This window comes from Hippoglossus stenolepis, chromosome 5, assembly GCF_022539355.2.
Source record: "Hippoglossus stenolepis isolate QCI-W04-F060 chromosome 5, HSTE1.2, whole genome shotgun sequence".
Lineage (NCBI taxonomy): Eukaryota > Metazoa > Chordata > Actinopteri > Pleuronectiformes > Pleuronectidae > Hippoglossus > Hippoglossus stenolepis.
In genome coordinates this window covers 23,059,955-23,079,014 of record NC_061487.1, presented here as the reverse complement: position 1 = coordinate 23,079,014, position 19,060 = coordinate 23,059,955, and the positions used below count along the sequence as shown (strand labels likewise).

At 43.6% G+C, this 19,060-nt stretch overlaps 1 protein-coding gene across 1 annotated transcript in view; it reads right to left on the bottom strand.

Annotated features, from left to right (window-relative positions):
- tmtc2b (transmembrane O-mannosyltransferase targeting cadherins 2b) overlaps positions 1 to 16,609 on the bottom strand; it is a 96,564-nt gene extending 79,955 nt beyond the window's left edge. Inside the window, exon 1 of the mRNA XM_035156957.2 lies at positions 16,145 to 16,609. Coding sequence (XP_035012848.2) covers positions 16,145 to 16,227 — 83 coding nt within the window. The 5' untranslated portion in view covers positions 16,228 to 16,609. The remainder of the gene's footprint in view (positions 1 to 16,144) is intronic.
- Between the last annotated feature and the right edge of the window lie 2,451 nt (positions 16,610 to 19,060).

Here is a 19,060-nt window from a genome sequence, read left to right as displayed (position 1 = left end):
TCTGGTTAATGCAACATGGCGAATGCCGTTTGTGTTGGTGACACCAAAAACACTCACACAAACGTGTTTTATTTGTGCAAATTGAATATAATGGAACTTTATCTATAGTTTCTACCCCTTATATTTATAACATGTATTTTCTTTTACCCCTTAAAGTTTATGTCCTGGGGCTAAAGCTCCATAGGCTCCCGTTCATTCTGGACTACCTCGTGAGCGCCCCCTGCACAACCACAGAAGCTGTGAGTATTAGAAATGTTCTAGTATATGTACAGGATGACTTGATTTTTGTTTTGGCCCTTTTGTCCTCATTACCCTTGCAGCATTTTTAGTAACACTCTAACGTCATCAGGTGTAATTTGCTGCTTTAGAAATTATGCAACACACTGTGTGCTCCCGCTGAGAGGCTTCCTAACTATCAGCTAATGAGGGCATTAGAAAACCCTCCCTGACTAAATTAAAATGAAAAATGAGCCGAGCAGATCATCATATCACATGTTTATGGAGTTCATGAAGGTTTTCGAGTGAAACTAATGGAGGCTACTGCACAGAGCTGGAGAGGCGATAAGAGTGCTGTTGCACCACACGCAGCTGAACTTGCATCAGAGCGGCTTTACCGGATTGACAAGGTGAAAGCTCTCAGCTGCTCCTTATTTACCATTTACCATCTTGTCATACTGCTCCCACTGTTGTGATAGATTGTGTTTACTTATCGAGCTGAGACTGACAACTCCCGACTCATTGTGACACACGGAGCATCAGGATGTATTTACCTAGAAGGCGGCTGCCGCTTATTTTGTCAGCGTTAATGTTGATCCTTAACACATCAACCACCACAACACATTATCCGACATGTGCAGCCGAACATCCGTAGGTAAATAGCACCAAGGTTTATGAATATGCAAGTGACCTTCGCTTCAAGGTTCAGAGCTGTCGGAGTTAATGTGTATCTGTGTTGGGATGAAAACTCTGTGCATGTGCTGAACGGAGAACCGGGTTTTATCTCTGTATCTCCAGCTGCGGCCAGAAAAACACGATCATTGTTTGATCAATTTTTCAAAATAAGATCAAGATGTTTGACCAGTTCTGATACATAACGCGATCAATCAAAGCCTCAGCAGAATATTCTGATCAAGATCAAGTTCGCCACTGCCTTCAAGCTTCTTCTTTTTAAACCTTTAAGAATTTAATGTAGTCGTGAGGTTAGAAATCATTACATTGACATATTTCCCGGGACATGCTGAATAAATTCTTGCAGGGGAAATAAGACAGAAATCCCACACGAGAAACATATGGATCTTTGTCTCGAGAAGTTCAACAGCCTCTCGACTGGGGACTAAAAGGTTTAAACACTTAATCTGGTTTAGACTGCGGGCGTCCACGCTGCAGCAGCTGACTCTCCCTTGGGAGTCCACTGACAGTTACACAGAAAACCTCCTAAGTCTGACAAATCTGCAAATAATTACAGCTTGAGGGACAATAGTGCATTTTATTAATGAATGCATTCCAAATCTATTTTGCGGATGCAGCTGCTCAGACGAGAAAAACATTGTCCATCTGCTATATAGTTTTACAAAGAGTTGAATGTAAGAAAAAAGAAGAGGTGCCGCTGCCAATATTATTGTTAGAGGATAATTCGCAGGTTTCAGAACCTGCAGATCCACATATAAAAATCTGTTTTTGATTAGTGTAGACAACACTGGGACAGTCGATGGATCTGTGGATGTTCTTCAGCCCTGCTCAGGTTTCCACTCCCCACAGTGTCCCATTCACCGCCTTTCATTCCCCCGGCCGAGGATTCTCCTGCTCAAAATGATTAAGTGCATTTAAATAGAGATGAACTGGTTGTGTTGAACTGGAAAAGCAATATTGTGGGAAAAAAAATTCACCGCCGATGGCGTCCAAGAATAAAAAGGTAATATTTCAAATGGTTATTTTCTCTCTATCAGTCAGACACTGATGAGCGACGGCCGAGGTGGTTTCTTGACGAAAACCAGAAGTGTTCTTAATAAATACCATGAGATCATTCATAATGATGATTATGTGATTATGGAACGGCTTTGGAAACGTCCTTTCCAAAATTATAGTCACTCAGACAGTGAATTGTAAAACTATTAGGCCTTGGCAACATGAAGTGTATCTGTCAGAGCGACAAAAACCTGAGCAATGTGTTGAGGAAGAGATTTACAGAACATCACTACTCAAAATATTCCTAATCCCAGGCAAATATATTAATTGTTGACAAACTGTGACCGGAGTTGAACCAAGTGAAGCTTCATCACAACACTGAGATGGGGATTTGTAATTGTATAGAGTGAAAGCCAAGTTTGCAATTTAGTGTAAAACACAAAGCGCCCATGAAAACAACGGCCAATTACTCTGGAAAAAAAACAAACTTGGAACCACAGCCCAAAAAAGAAGAAGGGATAATTTTGTTTGTTAAATAAATGAATGCAATAAATGTAAAAAAGACGGCAACTGTAATCCATCCAACCATTATCTATACCGCTCATCCTTCGAGGGTCACCGAGGGGCTGGAACCAATCCCAGCCAGACATTGGGTGGATGTCAATTTAGAGTCTCCAATTAACCTAACCCCAGTCTGCACGTCTTTGGACTGGGAGGAAGTCGGAGTAACCAGAGAAAAGCCACGCAGACATGAGAAAACACAGAAAGGCTCAGGTTTAACCGGGATTCGAACCAAGAACATCACATCTTGTAGAGACAGTGCTAACCACTCAGCGCCTGTAAATTGTCCCAAAACAAGTCAAGCAGCTCTATTAGAACCTCTTTAAAGAAAAAAGGATAATTTTGTGAATAAAAACCTCATGTGAAACATCTTTCTGTTCCAGGTGCCACTAAATTTTCTTTTGTATTTCTACAAAACAAATGATTTGCATTATTTTTATTAAATAGTGCCACATTCCTAAAGATGTGTCTCCGACTACTCTACTGCTGTGATCCCTGAAAGGCCTGTTATTTAAAAGTTGAGTCCAGTAAACTCTGTTTCTGCCTTTTGAAACTTTCCCTCTCTGACTTGGTGTCCACACAAGATGAGTCATTTCCTCCGCAGTCCCCAGAACCTTAAGAACAGGTATATAAAGCAGTTCTTTATTCCTCCACAGACGTCACATTTTGTCATTTCCCCCAAAAAAACTAATACACTGATGTCAAGTCGTTGCCACAAATTAAAAAGCTCATCGAGCAGCCAAACATGCCAGCGTGGCTCCAACTCATCTGTTCACGGTGACAGCTGGCATCCGTCATTCAGCCACATGATTTACAGCCAAACTTCTCCAGCAGCAGAGTGTGAGATACACAATAATCTCTCACATAAATCTGATCTTTACTCGTTGGCCACATGCAACAGATCACATAGAAAACACGCACTCAAAAAACGTGTCTTTTAGTTTCTCTCTGCTATGAACGTCGATTTTAAATCCAGTCGTAAAAATCCAACTTAAGCCATTTTGGAAAGGGTAGCCCCTCCCACAGAAGATGCATTTTATATACAAACGTATGCAAGTGTGACCCTGCAGGCTGCAGACACATAGGCCATTAATTTACCAATATGGATTTACACTTCACTGAACGAATGGATGGCCTTTGCAACAGTCGCAGGAAGATAATAAATGAAATCCTTATTCACCTAATAAGGGGCCGGCCATCTGTGTGCTCACAGGGAAACTGTGGTAGATTATTCCTCGTCTAAAAATCAATAACCTCTCAATGAGCTGCCGGTGGCGGACGCGAAAGTTCCTGAGGAGAATAAGAGCTGCGGGATGTGCAGTTTAGGAGGTGACATGACGTTAGCGCCCAGTTGAGGGCCGTCCGCTCGGGGGAGAGCAGACAGGCCCACGTGGCAGGTACCCGAGGCCGCCCTGCTTTACTTCTGCTGTCATGTACGAGAACCATCAGCTCCATCAATCAAGCGGAGTGACGGGCGCGCTGCATTAGCAAATGTTTCAGAGGGGCACTAAATGAGCAGCGGAGGGAGAGCGAGCACTTCGCCGGTGGTTTAATCTCCTGTTTTGTGCTGATAATGTCTTTTTTTTTTTCTTTGCTCAAGTGGAGGAAATCTGCCAGCGGGCTGAGATAATTTCACTTCAGCCTCGACAGAATCTGACTCGCCTCGAGACGTTTCTTGATATAACTGCCATTCCCGGTGTAATTTGTCTTCTTCCAAGATAATGGAGCTTGTTTCCATAAAATAAAAGATTAAGTTTGACCGTGAGGCGAAAAGACTCATTGCGGTCAAACCCCTTCTCTTGAGCTGAAAAAGAGCAGGTTGTAGGTTTCAGAGAGATTTAGTTTGAACGGCCGTTAGTTTCATGTGTCTGAAGGTAGAGGGTCTTCACCGGAGACCCCAGCAGTCACTCACGCAAATGAAAACAAGGCTCCCAAGCCGACATCACAGAGGATGGGTTCCTCTTAAGCTGCTGCCTGATTAAAACAGCCACTAATGCTTCTACCATGTGGTGGTGGTGGGAAACGTGTCTACTGTACAGGCCAGACAGGTTGTGAGGAAGCACACGGGGGGCTTCCTTGTGGTTTTGGACCCTCTTAACATCTCATCTCACTTCATATTGTGAGGCCCTGAGCAGCAGGAGTTCACAGTCAGAACAGCACATGCTCAGTGCAGATAGCCTGAAGGCCCTCGCAGTCACACTTAATCAGGGCCCCGACCTTCATATAATGCCATAATGCTCCATCAGTCATTCTTCCCTTCTTGCCAGCTCTGCTCTTCCCTCTTTAGCACACCCTCAATCTCCCTCAGATTAGAAATTTATTTTTCTTGAGAGCACATTCAAGGCGTCTCATTATTCTGTCAGAGCGGCTGACAGCGCTTCTTCTCTCCAGACCCCTCAAAACCTCAGGGGCTGCTGAAGGAAAAACAGTTGCTCACTTTTTCTTCCCAACCCAAACTTCCTCAGCAGATCAAACATAAACTCCGGCCAATTGTGTGTATCCATCTTCGGCTGCAGGAGGAAGACCTCACTTGGCAGAATAGCCCGGGAGGGAAAGTCACACATGCGAAAGGTCAAAGATGAGGAGAAACACGGCGGGCCGCAGATACTGAGGGTGAGCGCTCGGCCAAAGTAAACCACTGAAATCAAGCCTGTTAAACCACCACGACTCCATCAATCTGTCACTGCTGCGATTTTATTCCAGATGACAGAGAGAAAGAGGAAGAGAGAGGACGAGAGAGAGGACGAGAGAGAGGATGGGAGAGTTGGCTGTGTCTGTGAAACACAATACAACACAAGCCGTTCCCATGTCAGACTCGTCTGCCTCGCCGAGCCATGACAAGCTACATTAGAAGCAGTCGATATATATATATACGACATTTGATTGGATTTGGTGAAGTCCCACACACAAATCCAAACATAAAACATATATATGACCCAGAAAACATCTTATGTCTATCTGTCTGTGGCTGGAATTTCTCAAGAGCTGGTCATCGTATCAGGCTTCACACTTGGCTTGTGTGTTGTTAAGGAAGGAAGGAAGTGTAGTGTCCAAACTGGGTGCAATTTGCACACAATATATTTAATATTATATATATATTATTATATTTATATATTATATAAACTCTACTCGGTCTCGACTACAGTACGTTCACGGCAACAGCAGCGACAGCCGATACTCTTGGGGTTCTGCGTACTGAGTCACGCGTCACTGAACTTTGAATAAACAGGTGAACAGCTCTGTCTGCAGCATCAGTGGCCGTTCTTTAACTTCTGCAGGTCACTTTTACAGATTCAGAAAGAAAGACGCGACCAGCATCACCACAGTTACAGGCACTGCACTTCATTTAATAAAATATTTTGATACATAAAGAAAAGAAAAGCCAGTACCAACAGTAGGAATCCAATAAAAAAAATACCTATATCCGGTTTCACTCTTTCATTTCCCACACACACATTTGATGAAAAGCCCCCTGAGACTGAGATTTCAGCTCTGGATTGGATTCAACTCTTGCCCAATCTCTGTGTTGCTATTTGATGACAGACTTGGGAAGGGTCACACACACAAGTGCGGTGGGTATTTTTCGAACGTACTTAAATGAAACTATACAAGGACCTGAGCCAGACTGCTTGTCTGGTCGTAAATAACCTGTGGTGTCCCGGAGGGTGGCACACTGCAGGCTGTTGTGCTTTGCACGCATTTTGCAGAGTACTGAAACCACGCGCTGGGTTCCCAGGGCCCAACAGTATCAATTAGGGCAGCTTGTGAAAAGATGTTCTTCCTCCACTGCTGTGGTCTGGTCAGAGGTAGGAAGTGAGGCCAGGGACACGGAGGAAGGGGAAGCAGCTCCGAAAGCCGAGATTGTCCCTGTCCACAAGTATTCTGGTGTAGACTTGGTCTGTCAGCTTGTTTGCAGGCCCTCAAATAAAGAAGTGTTAAGTCCCCCCTTAAGATGAATGTACAATGATGCTCTCTCTCTCTGTTGTGATTAAACACACAATAAAGGGCACAAGGGGCAAGTGTTCATGTGTTTCTTAGTGTTTAGGGCTAACGGGGGAAGCAGGTTACCTACAGTTGCTAAACTGGCCAGACCGCAGGCCCATCTGTGCTGCATCTGACTCACCTCCCACACACACACACACACACACACACACACACACACACACACACACACACACACACACACACACACACACACACACACACACACACACACACACACACACACACACACACACACACACACACACACACACACACACACACACACACAACACAGGATACTGTAATCACATCTGAAATCCACTTTGACCACAATAATAACATGAGTCAGACCAATTCAAACACACGTGTCCTTTAGGGAACGAAGCTGAATCTGACAAGAAACGGAAAAAGTCCTCAACAATAATTGTGTTAAATTATTTTGAAATTTGAGTCTGTGTTTTTCATCCGTCATAACCAACAAGGTTTAGAGTAGATTCAGGTTTATTCTGGGCTTGTTGTTTTCCCTGTGCAACAAAAAAACTGATTGTATCCCTGAGCGGAGAATCGTCCACTTGGGTGAATGTGCTGCTGCTGCACAGATTTTATCAATTTTATTAAGACACACAATAACCTGTCAGCAGAAATAACACACAAGAGAGAACTGTAATAAGAATAAAAATAGTAGGAATTCCCCTGAGTCTTTGAAAGGCAATGCATGGCAAACACAGATGGGCAAGGCTAGAGCCGTGCACCATGGAAAACAGGATTAAAGAAAAGTCCTGGATCTGCCCCCTGATCTAGATCCGCACCAAAATTGAATAGATGCTTCCCTGACCCATGAAGCATCCTTGCACCAAGTTTTGTGGGAACCCGTGCAACAGTTTTTGCACAATTTTGCTTAAAACCAAACAAAAAACAAACGGACAGGGGTGAAAGCATAACCTCCACGTCGGAGGTAAACATGGCTTGTATAATTACACAAGACCAAAATTGCTCCAATTATAACTGAGTGAAATATGGCAACAATAAGCAGATGACTGGATTCCAACCAAGCAGCCAACCAGCTCTAAAACGTGTGAAGCCTCATTTCCCCAAGGGCATTGACTGGAGCATCATTTTTACATCCCACCCAAAAACAAACAAGTTGAATTGGCTTATTCGGGAACACAATGATGCTTCTGTTGGCCGACTAACTGTGAATCCTCTGCCCTGTTTCCTCTCTCACCACTTGAAAAACGCTAACCAGAGCATGAGCTCACCCAATTGGTTCTGACAGGTTTGGTCTGCAAAACTGCAGCAATTTTCTGCTCTGTTCAAACACTGAGGTCTTGTTTCTTTGTCCTTCGTAAACAACGCGCCAAAACAACCGGGGGCTTAATTCCTCCTGTGTGTGGGACGACAAATGGCCTCCTTCTCCGGGTCCAGAGAGAACAGAGGGACCACACAGCCCCTTCTTCTCACAATGGACAAAGGCATCTCACCCAAACGGGCCAACTTGTGTCATAACCTTATCGAAAAGAGCCAGTGTTCCTCGTCAGAGAATGGGACCACCGAGATGGGGAGGGCCCCGTGAAGAGGGGTAACCTTCTCCTCTTCCTTACTGAAAAGGGCCAACTATAGCATCCCTGTTGGATATGGGGGACAGGGGCAGTTTTTGTTTCCAATGGCTTTGGGTTCTCTGCTTACACGTCATGCCCCCTCTCATCCACAGTCCCGTTAATCCCATTAATATGAAGAGGGCCAAGAGCCCGAGAGTGGCCACGGCTTAAGAGCCATCAGCCAGCATTAGCCCTCGAAATCCAAACCCTTGTCTAGACCCATTAACAACTTAGCCCTGTGGAGTCAAATCATTTGAGACCCATGTCTAATGATGGGAGCATAACCTATAGCGAATCCTTAACGATCATTACTCCCGATCAGAACGTTTTCAGAGCTGACGCAAATTATTTGAGTATAAAAAACAACTATTTTTTTGGGGGGATTTGATGCATAATTATATCTGATGGCAGCTTTCATTTTCTGTCACATTATTGAGTTGTTGGGTTGCATGTCTGCCACACGACACAGACCAGGCAAAGGAAGGATTTACTTGTTAGATGATTTAGTCTGGTATTACACATTATTCCCCATCTAAGGCGATTATTATCACTGTGTGTCTGTGTGTGCGGGGCCGGCAGTCGTATACTGTATGCGTGTGCTGCTATAACCACACGATTCACTAGGAGAGATTATCTGTTTGCTTTTAATTAAATAGCCAGGCAAGGAGCACTGAGAATATCCAAAGAGGACTGAGGTCAACGCCTTGTGCAGTGCAGCGGAGACAATCTCTAACGCCTCAATCCACCACCAGGCAAACCCACCCAACATCTACATATGGCCCATTTCTCATCCAACTGCTGCATACCAGTGGGGTGATTACAAAGCATCAGAGCCTGATTAATTCAGCTTTGAAGCGGCTTGCTGTGGCCTGGCTGGAGCACAGCGAGGACACGGCAACTGCTGGTGAGCAGCTTCCAATCCCACAGTAAGAACATCGCCTTACCGCTGTAGAATATCACAAATGACCATCAGCTGAAGCGGGCGAGCACTGGAGAGATTCAGCCCCCTGCACGCCGCCACACATATTCAGTTTCATCCAGTGGCAGATAGCAGTTTGTTCCAGTAATCACAGACAGACCCGTAGGGCTGTCCTCTCCTCCGCTCTGTGTGATCACCTCCACATCAAGATATCACAGGTACTTAAGACTCATGTATGTATCATGTATCTCAAGAGTCTAGACGCCATCTGGACCCGGAGGTTGCAGGTGTCCGGTGGCATCACAAGAGCATGTTTTCCGATGTAAAATGTCATTCAGGATTACTGTGACCACCGGGCTCAGCGGGACAAAATGCTATTGTTCTGAATGCCAGATTATCCCGTTAGTTGGCTTTTATTTATAACTACAGCGAAGGAGAGATGAGAAATGTAGAGACCACGGAATCACGAGCAGTAAGTGGCTCAGCTGGCCAGGAGTCAAAGTGACGGCCAGCTGCCCAAGGCATATGCATCCATATGGCATGTGCCCTAACCACTCAGCCATAAGGTCAGCCTCACTGCCAATTTGTTATTATGGTGTGACCATAGTATGGTGGATATAAAGATGGACTCTGCTTCTCCACTGTGAACAGTGTTATAACTACTCATGCATCAAGAGTACATTCGTTTTATTTCAGTGTTGTCATATCCCAGAACAGCTTCTCTCCTCGTCTTTGTTTTTTATCATCTTCAGCATTTCTGCATCTGAAATAATGTAGTATTGGTCAAAATGGCTGATTTACAGTCAGTCGTAAAAAGTATTGACAGTAGAAAATAATCGTCACTTCCAGTTTCTTGTAGGAAATAAAATAAATCATCTTCGAATAGCAGCGGCTGAACAACGGCTTTGACAGTCACTGGGAAACCTGGTGACCCAGAAAGGAAAAGTAGGGAAGAGGAACTCCACAATAAAGCAAAGTGAATCCAGAGTTCTGCTGCGTCGTGTGTATCTTAAACAGTCTTCACATGTTCGGAAGTGCACCAATAAGACACTTTCTTAAATCTAATCTCTATTGCACATTTTCAGTTTATTATTTTCTGTCTCACCCACAAGGGACTGAGAACAAGGGCCAACATTTTCAAATTGAGTTTAAGAGGTGAAATTCAATAACCAAGACACAATTTGATGAAGTCTTATTGAGGCCCTGATGACAGTAAGGGCAAAAAAAGTAGTGTGTTTATTTAAATATCCATCCAAGACTCAAATACTAGTAATTCTATAGGGTTTTGTGGGTAAATCAAACAAGTAAGAAACATATCTGAACCCCTCATTACTGGTATTTTTAGAAACAAATAAATTTTGGCCAAACTAGCTTATCTGCAATTGTGGCGAGAGTGAAAATAACTATTTCTTCCCTGATCGTCTATCTGTTGGAAAACGAGAGCTTTGAAAAATGAAGATTCGATCGTTCTGTGGTGGAAACTGAGCTGAGCCTTCAGGGCCCTTGTAACCACTACCAAAACATCCACTACCGCACTGGTCTTCAGTCATTTATATCAATTCTTTGTTTTCTTTTTATAGTTGACATTGAATTTAAAGCAGCAATAACTGATACCTTTGGCCACAAGGGGGCAGCAGAAACAAGCTGTGAACACAACCTTTATCAACCACTAACGTTTAGCCTGCTATGGCCAATTTGTTAGCAAATATGGCTTCACGTTAACTTTGATTTGAAGTTGTGTTTTTTGGCAAACTGTTAAATGTAAGTCTACTATTCAGCCTACTTTTAGCAACATTTGGCCTTTCAACAAATCTTAAAGAACAAATGTGTCTTTTATAGCTTTCATATCTGCTCCACGATCTTAAACTCTAGCTAGTAGCCAACTTTGTTTGTCTATTTGGTCCTCGGCAAGTAGTGTAGGGTTGTTTCTTTTAAAAGAAGACATAGAATGCGTTTATATTATATATAAAAATTCCCTCTGGTGATATATCGTTTTTTGTGAATCTAAAAGGTCTGGAAAGTCCCCACTGCTCCTGAATCACCTCATCCAGTCGTAATGTCACAGTCCATCATTGTGATGTCACCATGCCCCATATTTGGTAGATGTATGCCTCGCGGTCAGTCTGTTACGCCCCCTAACAAAGCCAAGTCAGAGTCTGACATTGACCAATCACAACAGAGTGGGTCAGATGACCGATCATAGTAGACTGAGCTTTATCGAGAGGGGCAACTTAAAGAGACAGGCGCTAAAACCAAGCATTTCAGACTGAGGCTGAAAAGAGGAGCTGCAGCAATAGACATTATAAGGAAAGTGATGTGTTTTCTGATCATTAGAGAATATTAACCTTTCTGGGAAAAACCCAAATTAAAATTATGAACCTATAAATGTAATAAAGCTCTTTACACTGTGTGTGTGATCATTTTCTGTTGTTAGTTAAAGTGATTCTATTCACACTACACAGGGTCATTTGAGGTATTATGTACAGTATATGCTTTAGTCTAGGGGCCGTCTTCACTGACTCTTTTACGCACTGTCTGTGTCATTGGGAACTTTGATGTCTCCATCCTGGCAATTACGAGCAAATTCAACATCTTCCATTTGAATCCACTTCAAACCGTCCCCCTCTAAACTGCAGGAGGGAGAAAAACCAAAAAACTGCACACCAAACGGGACCATCTGGAGGCAGTCATTGGCTGCTGGAAGATGGCGCCCTGAAAGGCTTTGGGGGGGTGGTAGAAGGAAAAGCAGACAGCGAAAACGAGAGGCAGAGCGAGATGGAGAGACAGTGAAGCGGTTGCGTCTACCAAACCATGTCGTGAGTCCTCTCTGCGAGCAGGACGGTAATTACAGGGCGCAGACGGAGAAACCCTGACTGGGGGAAAAAAGCAGAGATGCTCAGACTGCTGGGTTGCCGCCCTTGGGCCCTCAACATAACCACAATGCTAACCAGCCCATCGTATACTAGAGGCCATGAGAGTAGGGTTCCAGATCGGTGCACTGACACATGGAGCCAAGGAGGTGGCGGTCGCGGGCACAGACAGCGACGCAGAATCCATGTCGGTGCAGGTCGGCCAACGCAGGCCAGCGTCCACCTGACAGGAACCACACTGAGTCTTCAGATCAGTAACACAAGCTCCATAAAGGCTAGAATTCAACTTTAGGGCTTTTACGATACATGATGCAGTCAAGAGAGATGATCACACACGGCCTACAGTCGACAAGAGGCTGATAAAATGTTGCAGGAGTCAAAATAAATAAAATAAAACACTGAGAAAAATAGAAGGACACCAAAAATAGACATCCACTACTTTTTTTCTGTCTCAGTTGATCATTAAACAACATGAGTCACCCGCCCTGTGTGGCTTCTTTGCCGTCATCAAGTCGGAGCTCACAACAAAACCACATCAGCCGTGAAGGGTTTCGCCTCTTCCCCCCCCCCCTCGCAGACTCATTCGCTAATAAAGCTTTCAGGGCATGAAGGCGAGGCAGCGACTCGCCTTCACCAAGTGTCTGAGCATTATAAATCATCGCCAGTGCCCAGGGAGGCTGCGTCCTTCAGCGTGACCTGCACACACATCCTCGACCAGTCGCACCTCACGACATTGAATGAGGGCAGAAAAATGAGGTGGCTGCAGTTCATCGCATCCATCAGGCCTACCGACAGGGAACAGTAATCCATGGTAGCAGTGTACATGGGTCGGGAGAAAAAAAAAACTGTCATGTCTGTGTGACTGTGGAATGCATATCTCTAGAGTCATTTATTATTTATCATTTATCACACTTGAAATTTGTATAGTGAAAGGCCCAGAGAAGGGCAGGGTTGACGTTTGTGCGATTTGGATACAGGATACGTTCAATATTAATAACATTTAAAGAAACAGGAGACCAGTGCTCGGTAGCGGCGGCGGCTGGGACTCATCAACGTAAGGGACCGTTTACCTAATTGAATAAACAGGTGAACAGCTCCTTGTACAGGAGGTGCAGCGTCAGGGTTCTGTCTGTGGACTGAGTCCTGCAGCCGCCACTCAAATACTGCAGGTCACTTTTATAGTTTCAAAAAGAAAGCTGCAACTAGCATCACCACAGGCCAAGCAGACAGCCCATTCCAAACAGGCACTTCTGCAAATGGTCCGCTGGCCGGGAGTCAAACCAGGGACCTGCAGCTTGAGGGCATCCAACCCATGTTGTATGTGCTTTAGCTGTTTGCCCCTTTAGGTCACCCCCTCCCCCCAGGAGCATGATATAAATTTCGCCACCAGCAATCAAGCAAACAATGCCACTCCCCCTGCAAGGTCTCTAATGTGCAGGCTTAGTGCACAGAATATTGGACCAGTATTTCTCCTCTGACATTTATCTGGGCTTTCCCCATTCCTTCACTTAGCTCCGACTGTAGATTATAGCAGCAGAGATATGAACATCGTGATGTACGATTCCCATTTTCCCGGAGCAGGTGTCAAAGTTGTGTATGTGCTAATGATGAGTGTGACCAGGGGAGAGCGAGAGGGGAAAAGCTCCCCCGGGGAGATTTGGCACCGAGGAGCAGCCACTCTTCCAGCCTGTCGTTTTTATCGAGGGAGGGGCCATGACTGACTGCAGGGTCCGAAAATTGCCTTGCATGAGATTTCTTTTTTTTAATGCCCGGAGGATAACATTTCTTGTAACACGTGTTAACTCTTTCGTTTAACCGTGACCTCCTAATAGCCTTGGTTGCTATGTATAGCCTGAGGTTTGCTCACATTAATGTGTAACCACTAAACAAACCTGTGATAAGAAGAAAACACAGTACGCTGCACGGTTATGTTTTCTGTGCTTGTCGACTCCCTTTACAAAGCAACAAAGTCATTACGTATTCCAGCTCCATACCGAGAATAACACCCAATCGATTCCAAAACCTCAGGTGACTTTTATGCCAGCTCTGTAGCCCCAAGGCGTGCACCCACACACACACAAACACACACACACACAGACACAAACAAACTGCAAACTTTTAATCACTAGATGAGCAAAGTCAATGCCCTGGCTTCACAGCTGGAAGCGAAGGGGAAGCACAATCCGTCTTCCCACAGAGAGGAATCAATGCTGCACTGTGAGAAAATATCCATAAACAAATCATCAGGTGACTATTTATCATATTCAAGGAAGGACTTTAAATGAAACATCAGCGTTTGCAGGAGTATGTGGCCCTTTATTCTGACGTCCTTCGAGTCTAAATCCAGTTTCCAGGCTGCAGGTTGCTGCAGTTTGATTTATTGTCACTAACACATTGAGTTGTTTTTTTTCCCATTATGACAGCTTCTTTACAAGCCTGTTTTCTGCACAGGCTCAGCATTAGCAAGTTAGATGAGCCTCTGCGTCCAGGACTGTTTCACTTAGCAAAATCATACATCTCAATCGCACCCGCCCTCCCTCTATCTCCCTCCCTTCCACCAGTGGAGCCCGAGGGGACAGGAGACGGCTGCTAATTGCGAGTTGAACCAAACACACGGTGTTAAAAACAGATAACGCTGGATATCATACAGCCTGCTATGAAAGGACATGCCAGAGAAAAACGTGTTTCTTTTTAAACCCCTAGCTGTCATTCGTTTGTTTCGTAAGAAACCTGCACTAACTTGAACCAGACCTCGTGCCGTAATAAATAACATTATGTTAACATCTCCTCGCAGAATAATCAAGAGTTTGGCATTCTGTCTCACTTTTGAGAACTTGGAGGCGCGTGGTTCTGCAGCAGCAGCTGACTCTGCAGCGGCAGCACCAGTAGCCTCTCACCTCTCCACAGCGCTGCCACTCCCTGACAGGTTTATGGACACACAACACCATCTTTTTCCTGCACCAGGCAGCGGGGATCACCTGACCCCTGAGTGCAACGTGCAGCCACAAGAAGAGAATCAGACTCTCAGCAAAAAAGGCCTCGGGGAATGTGTTAATGTTAAATCTGCACAGAACAGTAAGTGCAGCTGCTAAGGAAATAAACTGTAGCAGGAGTGGAGGGTGTTAATGTACTGTTTGTGCACTAGGCTATATCCTCTGAGTGTGTTTTAATAGTCACACAACACCTGTCATCCAGTGCTACACAAAATTCTGGCCGGAGCAGCTGCATTTAATCCTCATGTGCTTGAATAAGACCTGTATTAGCTGTGAAAAGTGAAAGTAAGACGATACAGTGACATATAGGCAGGAGAACCATGGTGCAGCTCTGACCTACATCAAGGCACGGATGGAGCATAACTGAGCCTGAGGCACTGTCAACCGTTCAGCCAGCAGATATCAGAAGGGCCAGCAGTGAGTAAACCATCGCAGAAGCTGAGCCGAGCGCTGTAACCGCGGCTATTCTTTACGCAAATAAATAATGAATTAGAAAAAGACTTTGCTCAAAGTTTCAGCAGGACACGCTTGGACAAAGGGACTCCTGCTGCGGAGTGAAGAGACGTAGTGTGCGTCTTCTCCAGAGATCAATTATTTCCTCGGAACAAGTCAAGACTCGGAGCAAGTCCAAGCTCTGGAGACTGCAGCACTTTGCACTGAGGCTTCTGAGCACATTGATTCCAGGAGATAGAAGACTACAGTGGAAATGTAAAGATATAAAAACATGCAGGCTGCAGGAATATATACCATTATACTAGCAGCTACCATAGGAAATGTAGGTACTACTTCTTTAGTTATGCTTACGTTTCCTTTATCTTTTGACATTCATTTCAAATGATGTTGTAATATTATATCTACTGTCATTAATTTCAGATTTTGTTTGATATCAAACGCTGTCTTTGATTTCAATTTGCCTCTTGCCTTTGATGTTTTGTATTCTTGGATTGTATTTATTTTACCTCCTTGTTAAAGCTGTTTTTAAAAGGTGCAATATAAATAAAGTTATCATTAAATGTGGACATGTGGGAGCAGATTATTATGACATCTGCAAAGTCACTGAGAGCTAAAAGTAAAACAGATTTTCAACTGACAGGACCATGCTCTGATTGATGGACTGATATTTGCACTTGGAACTTGCTGCATGTGTCAGTGAAGAAAGCTCAGCTCACTGGAGTTAGATGCACAAGTTCCTCCATGTTTGTTGTCCAGCAGTTAGAATCCCTGTTACAGGTGAGGGATCAGGTGCATGGACTCGCAGTAACGTGGGAGCTGCACGTCATTCATTCATTCATTCATTCATTCATCACCAAGTACCTGTCATCGTAGCAGAAATCGGCGCCCAGAGTGTTGACATACAGGACCAGAGCCACGGCGCCGCACAGCAATTCTGCAAACATCTCTCTGCGTCGCTCACACCCGAGGGAATAACGATAATAATAATAATAATAATAAAAACAAAATGTAAGAAAAAGTGCCAAGCGAGACCGGGAGAGACAGCGAGCTCTCCTCCCTCTCAGTCCGCGTCTTTGTCAGGATGTCTCCGCGAAAAACAAGTCCGTCTCCCCCTCCATCATCCTCCGAAGTGCACAAAGTGGATAATCCCGTGCGCGGCCGCCTCTCTAACCCATGTTGGGTGCGAGCTGCGCGGGCTCGAGTTGCTGCGGGGAGCCGCTGGGTGCGTGGAGGTGAGAACACGAGCAGCGTTTGGGGGGGAAAGTGAGCCACACGCACACGCACGCCGTCCTTCCTTCCTCCCTCACCCGACGCCGAGCGGCAGGACTCGGCCTCTGATGCTCCGCCGCTGGAGGAGCGTCGTGATGGGGAGCGCGGTCAAGCTGCCGGGGGCGCGCGTGGCACATCCGGTCAGACCTAGAAAATAAAGCGTGCTGAGAAAAATGTTTGAGATAAGATGAGATGAGATAGGATAAGATAATCCTCTAATTGCAATATTACAGCAGCAAGAGTCAAGTAAGTAATAATAGGTATCATGAAGTGTAAGGGAATATCAAATACATAGAAAAATATAAATGGAATACAAACTAATATGTAAAAACATGAAAACATATGTACAGTGAATGGATTGTACATGAATCGTTGTATTGCACATATAATATATTGTATATTTTAGCAACACTACACGCAAATCTGAGGTTTTTTCACTTTTGAACTGTCAATTTCTGCCAGTGAGACTCAAAGGCTAATGTGCAGTTAAATTCACATTTTCACTACATATTCTGTTTACGATTATATATATTAGTTTTTATTTCATTTATATTTTTAAGTATTGCATGCTACTTATGATCACTTTACTGACGCCCTCTTGTAAATTTCCCCGCTGTTGGATGAATAAAGGATCTTATCTTATCTTAATGAACCACACTTCAACCGAAGCTAATATAAATCTTAATGTTTTCTTCAAATTTCATTAAATATAAATCCTGAAGCAACTTTACATTAGTGTTTATTTTCTCAATTCATAAAATAAAACTTTATTTTACAGAGAAAAGGTGTTTGCATCTATATTTCCCATAACTTGTGTGCCTCTATATGCTTTTATATATTCTATGCTTAGATTTTATGTCATTTGTTGCACTTTAAGCTGCATAATATGTATATAGAATGTGAATATATATAACATGGATTATTTCTTTTTAACATAAACATGAATATTCCATTTGCAGATGAAATGTAAATGAAATACTATTTTTAGTTTAATTACTTTATTCTCTCAACTTCATGAATTCATATTTAATTTATATTTATCATCCATTTCCCCCATGGAAATGCTCGACTCTTCATTTATAATGATTTAGGTTTTATTATGGAGGACAATCTGCTCCACTTCCGCTGCTTCTCTCGCTTTCTCCGGTCCATTGACGCAGTTGTGATCCAAACGCATGTGGTGAGGAGATCTGCGGCGCATGCGCACTGCCACCCCCTCCTCCTCCTGAGCTGTGGATAAATCACAGCCCATGAGGTTCACTCACCAACAGTAGTGCTTAATGTGGAGGTGGTCCTGTCACTGCAGGTATAAACCCACTGATTCACCGAGCGACACCATGAATGTTTCATTTCATTTCATAATCATTTCATTCCCTCAGAGTTTAGCAGCATAATTAGTGGTTTATTATTATAATCAGTGGTGTCACATTGCTCATGTATCTCCAACAGTGCAGAATAAGTTATGGTTTGAGCTAATATGTATATCCTGATTTCATTAATTAGAAAAACGTAACTAATTAAAGATCTCCTAGACAATCGTGTGGCATCGCTGTTATATCTGTTTTTGAATTATTTTGCCAAATCTTATATTCTTATACTGTTCTGGCTTCAATACACTAAACAAATGATCAAAAACAGCAACTACATTTTTTGTGCTGTTTCTTCTGTTGAAAGTACAAATAAAATTAAGGAAAAAGATGGAAGATTCCTAATTTGTTTATTAAAAATATATCTTATAGTCAGCTTGTAGTAGAAATCACAGTTTTCTGAATGTACCTCTGACCCCTTTCGAATGAAAAAAGACAAGCTGTCAAATTAAATCATAAGAGTTAAAAAAAATATTTCCCCTGATTTAATGTGAAGAAAAGGTGACAGGTTCATCACCTCGGCCCCTGAGAGGCTCCACGGTGTCCTCCCAGTAATTGTTTTCTATTGATTTAGGGTTGGGCCAGGATGAAAGCGGCTGTATAGCAGGTCCCACAGTGACCAGTAGAGGGCTCACAGTTCATAATGTCAGTGGAGAGATCATACAGAGTTCTAATTGCAGCCTCTAATGTGCAATTAAATGCATAAATACAATTATTTTTCTAGTAATTATCCAGTGATTATGTCACTGCTACAAATTACTTTCAAACACTTAAATACAGTAGAATAACAAAACGACATCGTCATGACGAACAACATCAGCATCTGCTTATTATTATACCTTCTCCTAGATTGGATCATCAATTTCAGGATGAACAACATGTTTTCATTTCCAGAAACAATATTCGGCATTTAATGATCAAACTCTTCTTCTAGGTCCATTGAAATGTTCTTGGAGGACCTTCCTTCGGGGATGTTGCACAATATAAAGACATTACAGAATATTTGTAAAAAAAACAAACAGTGCTCCACAGACAAAGAAAGTGGTCTGACCCGCTGCGTAGTGATTCAGGGTTGTTTCAGTACAGACAGTGGCCTTTCACAGGACGGCAGCAGGACACTATGATGTAACACAGTTCAGGA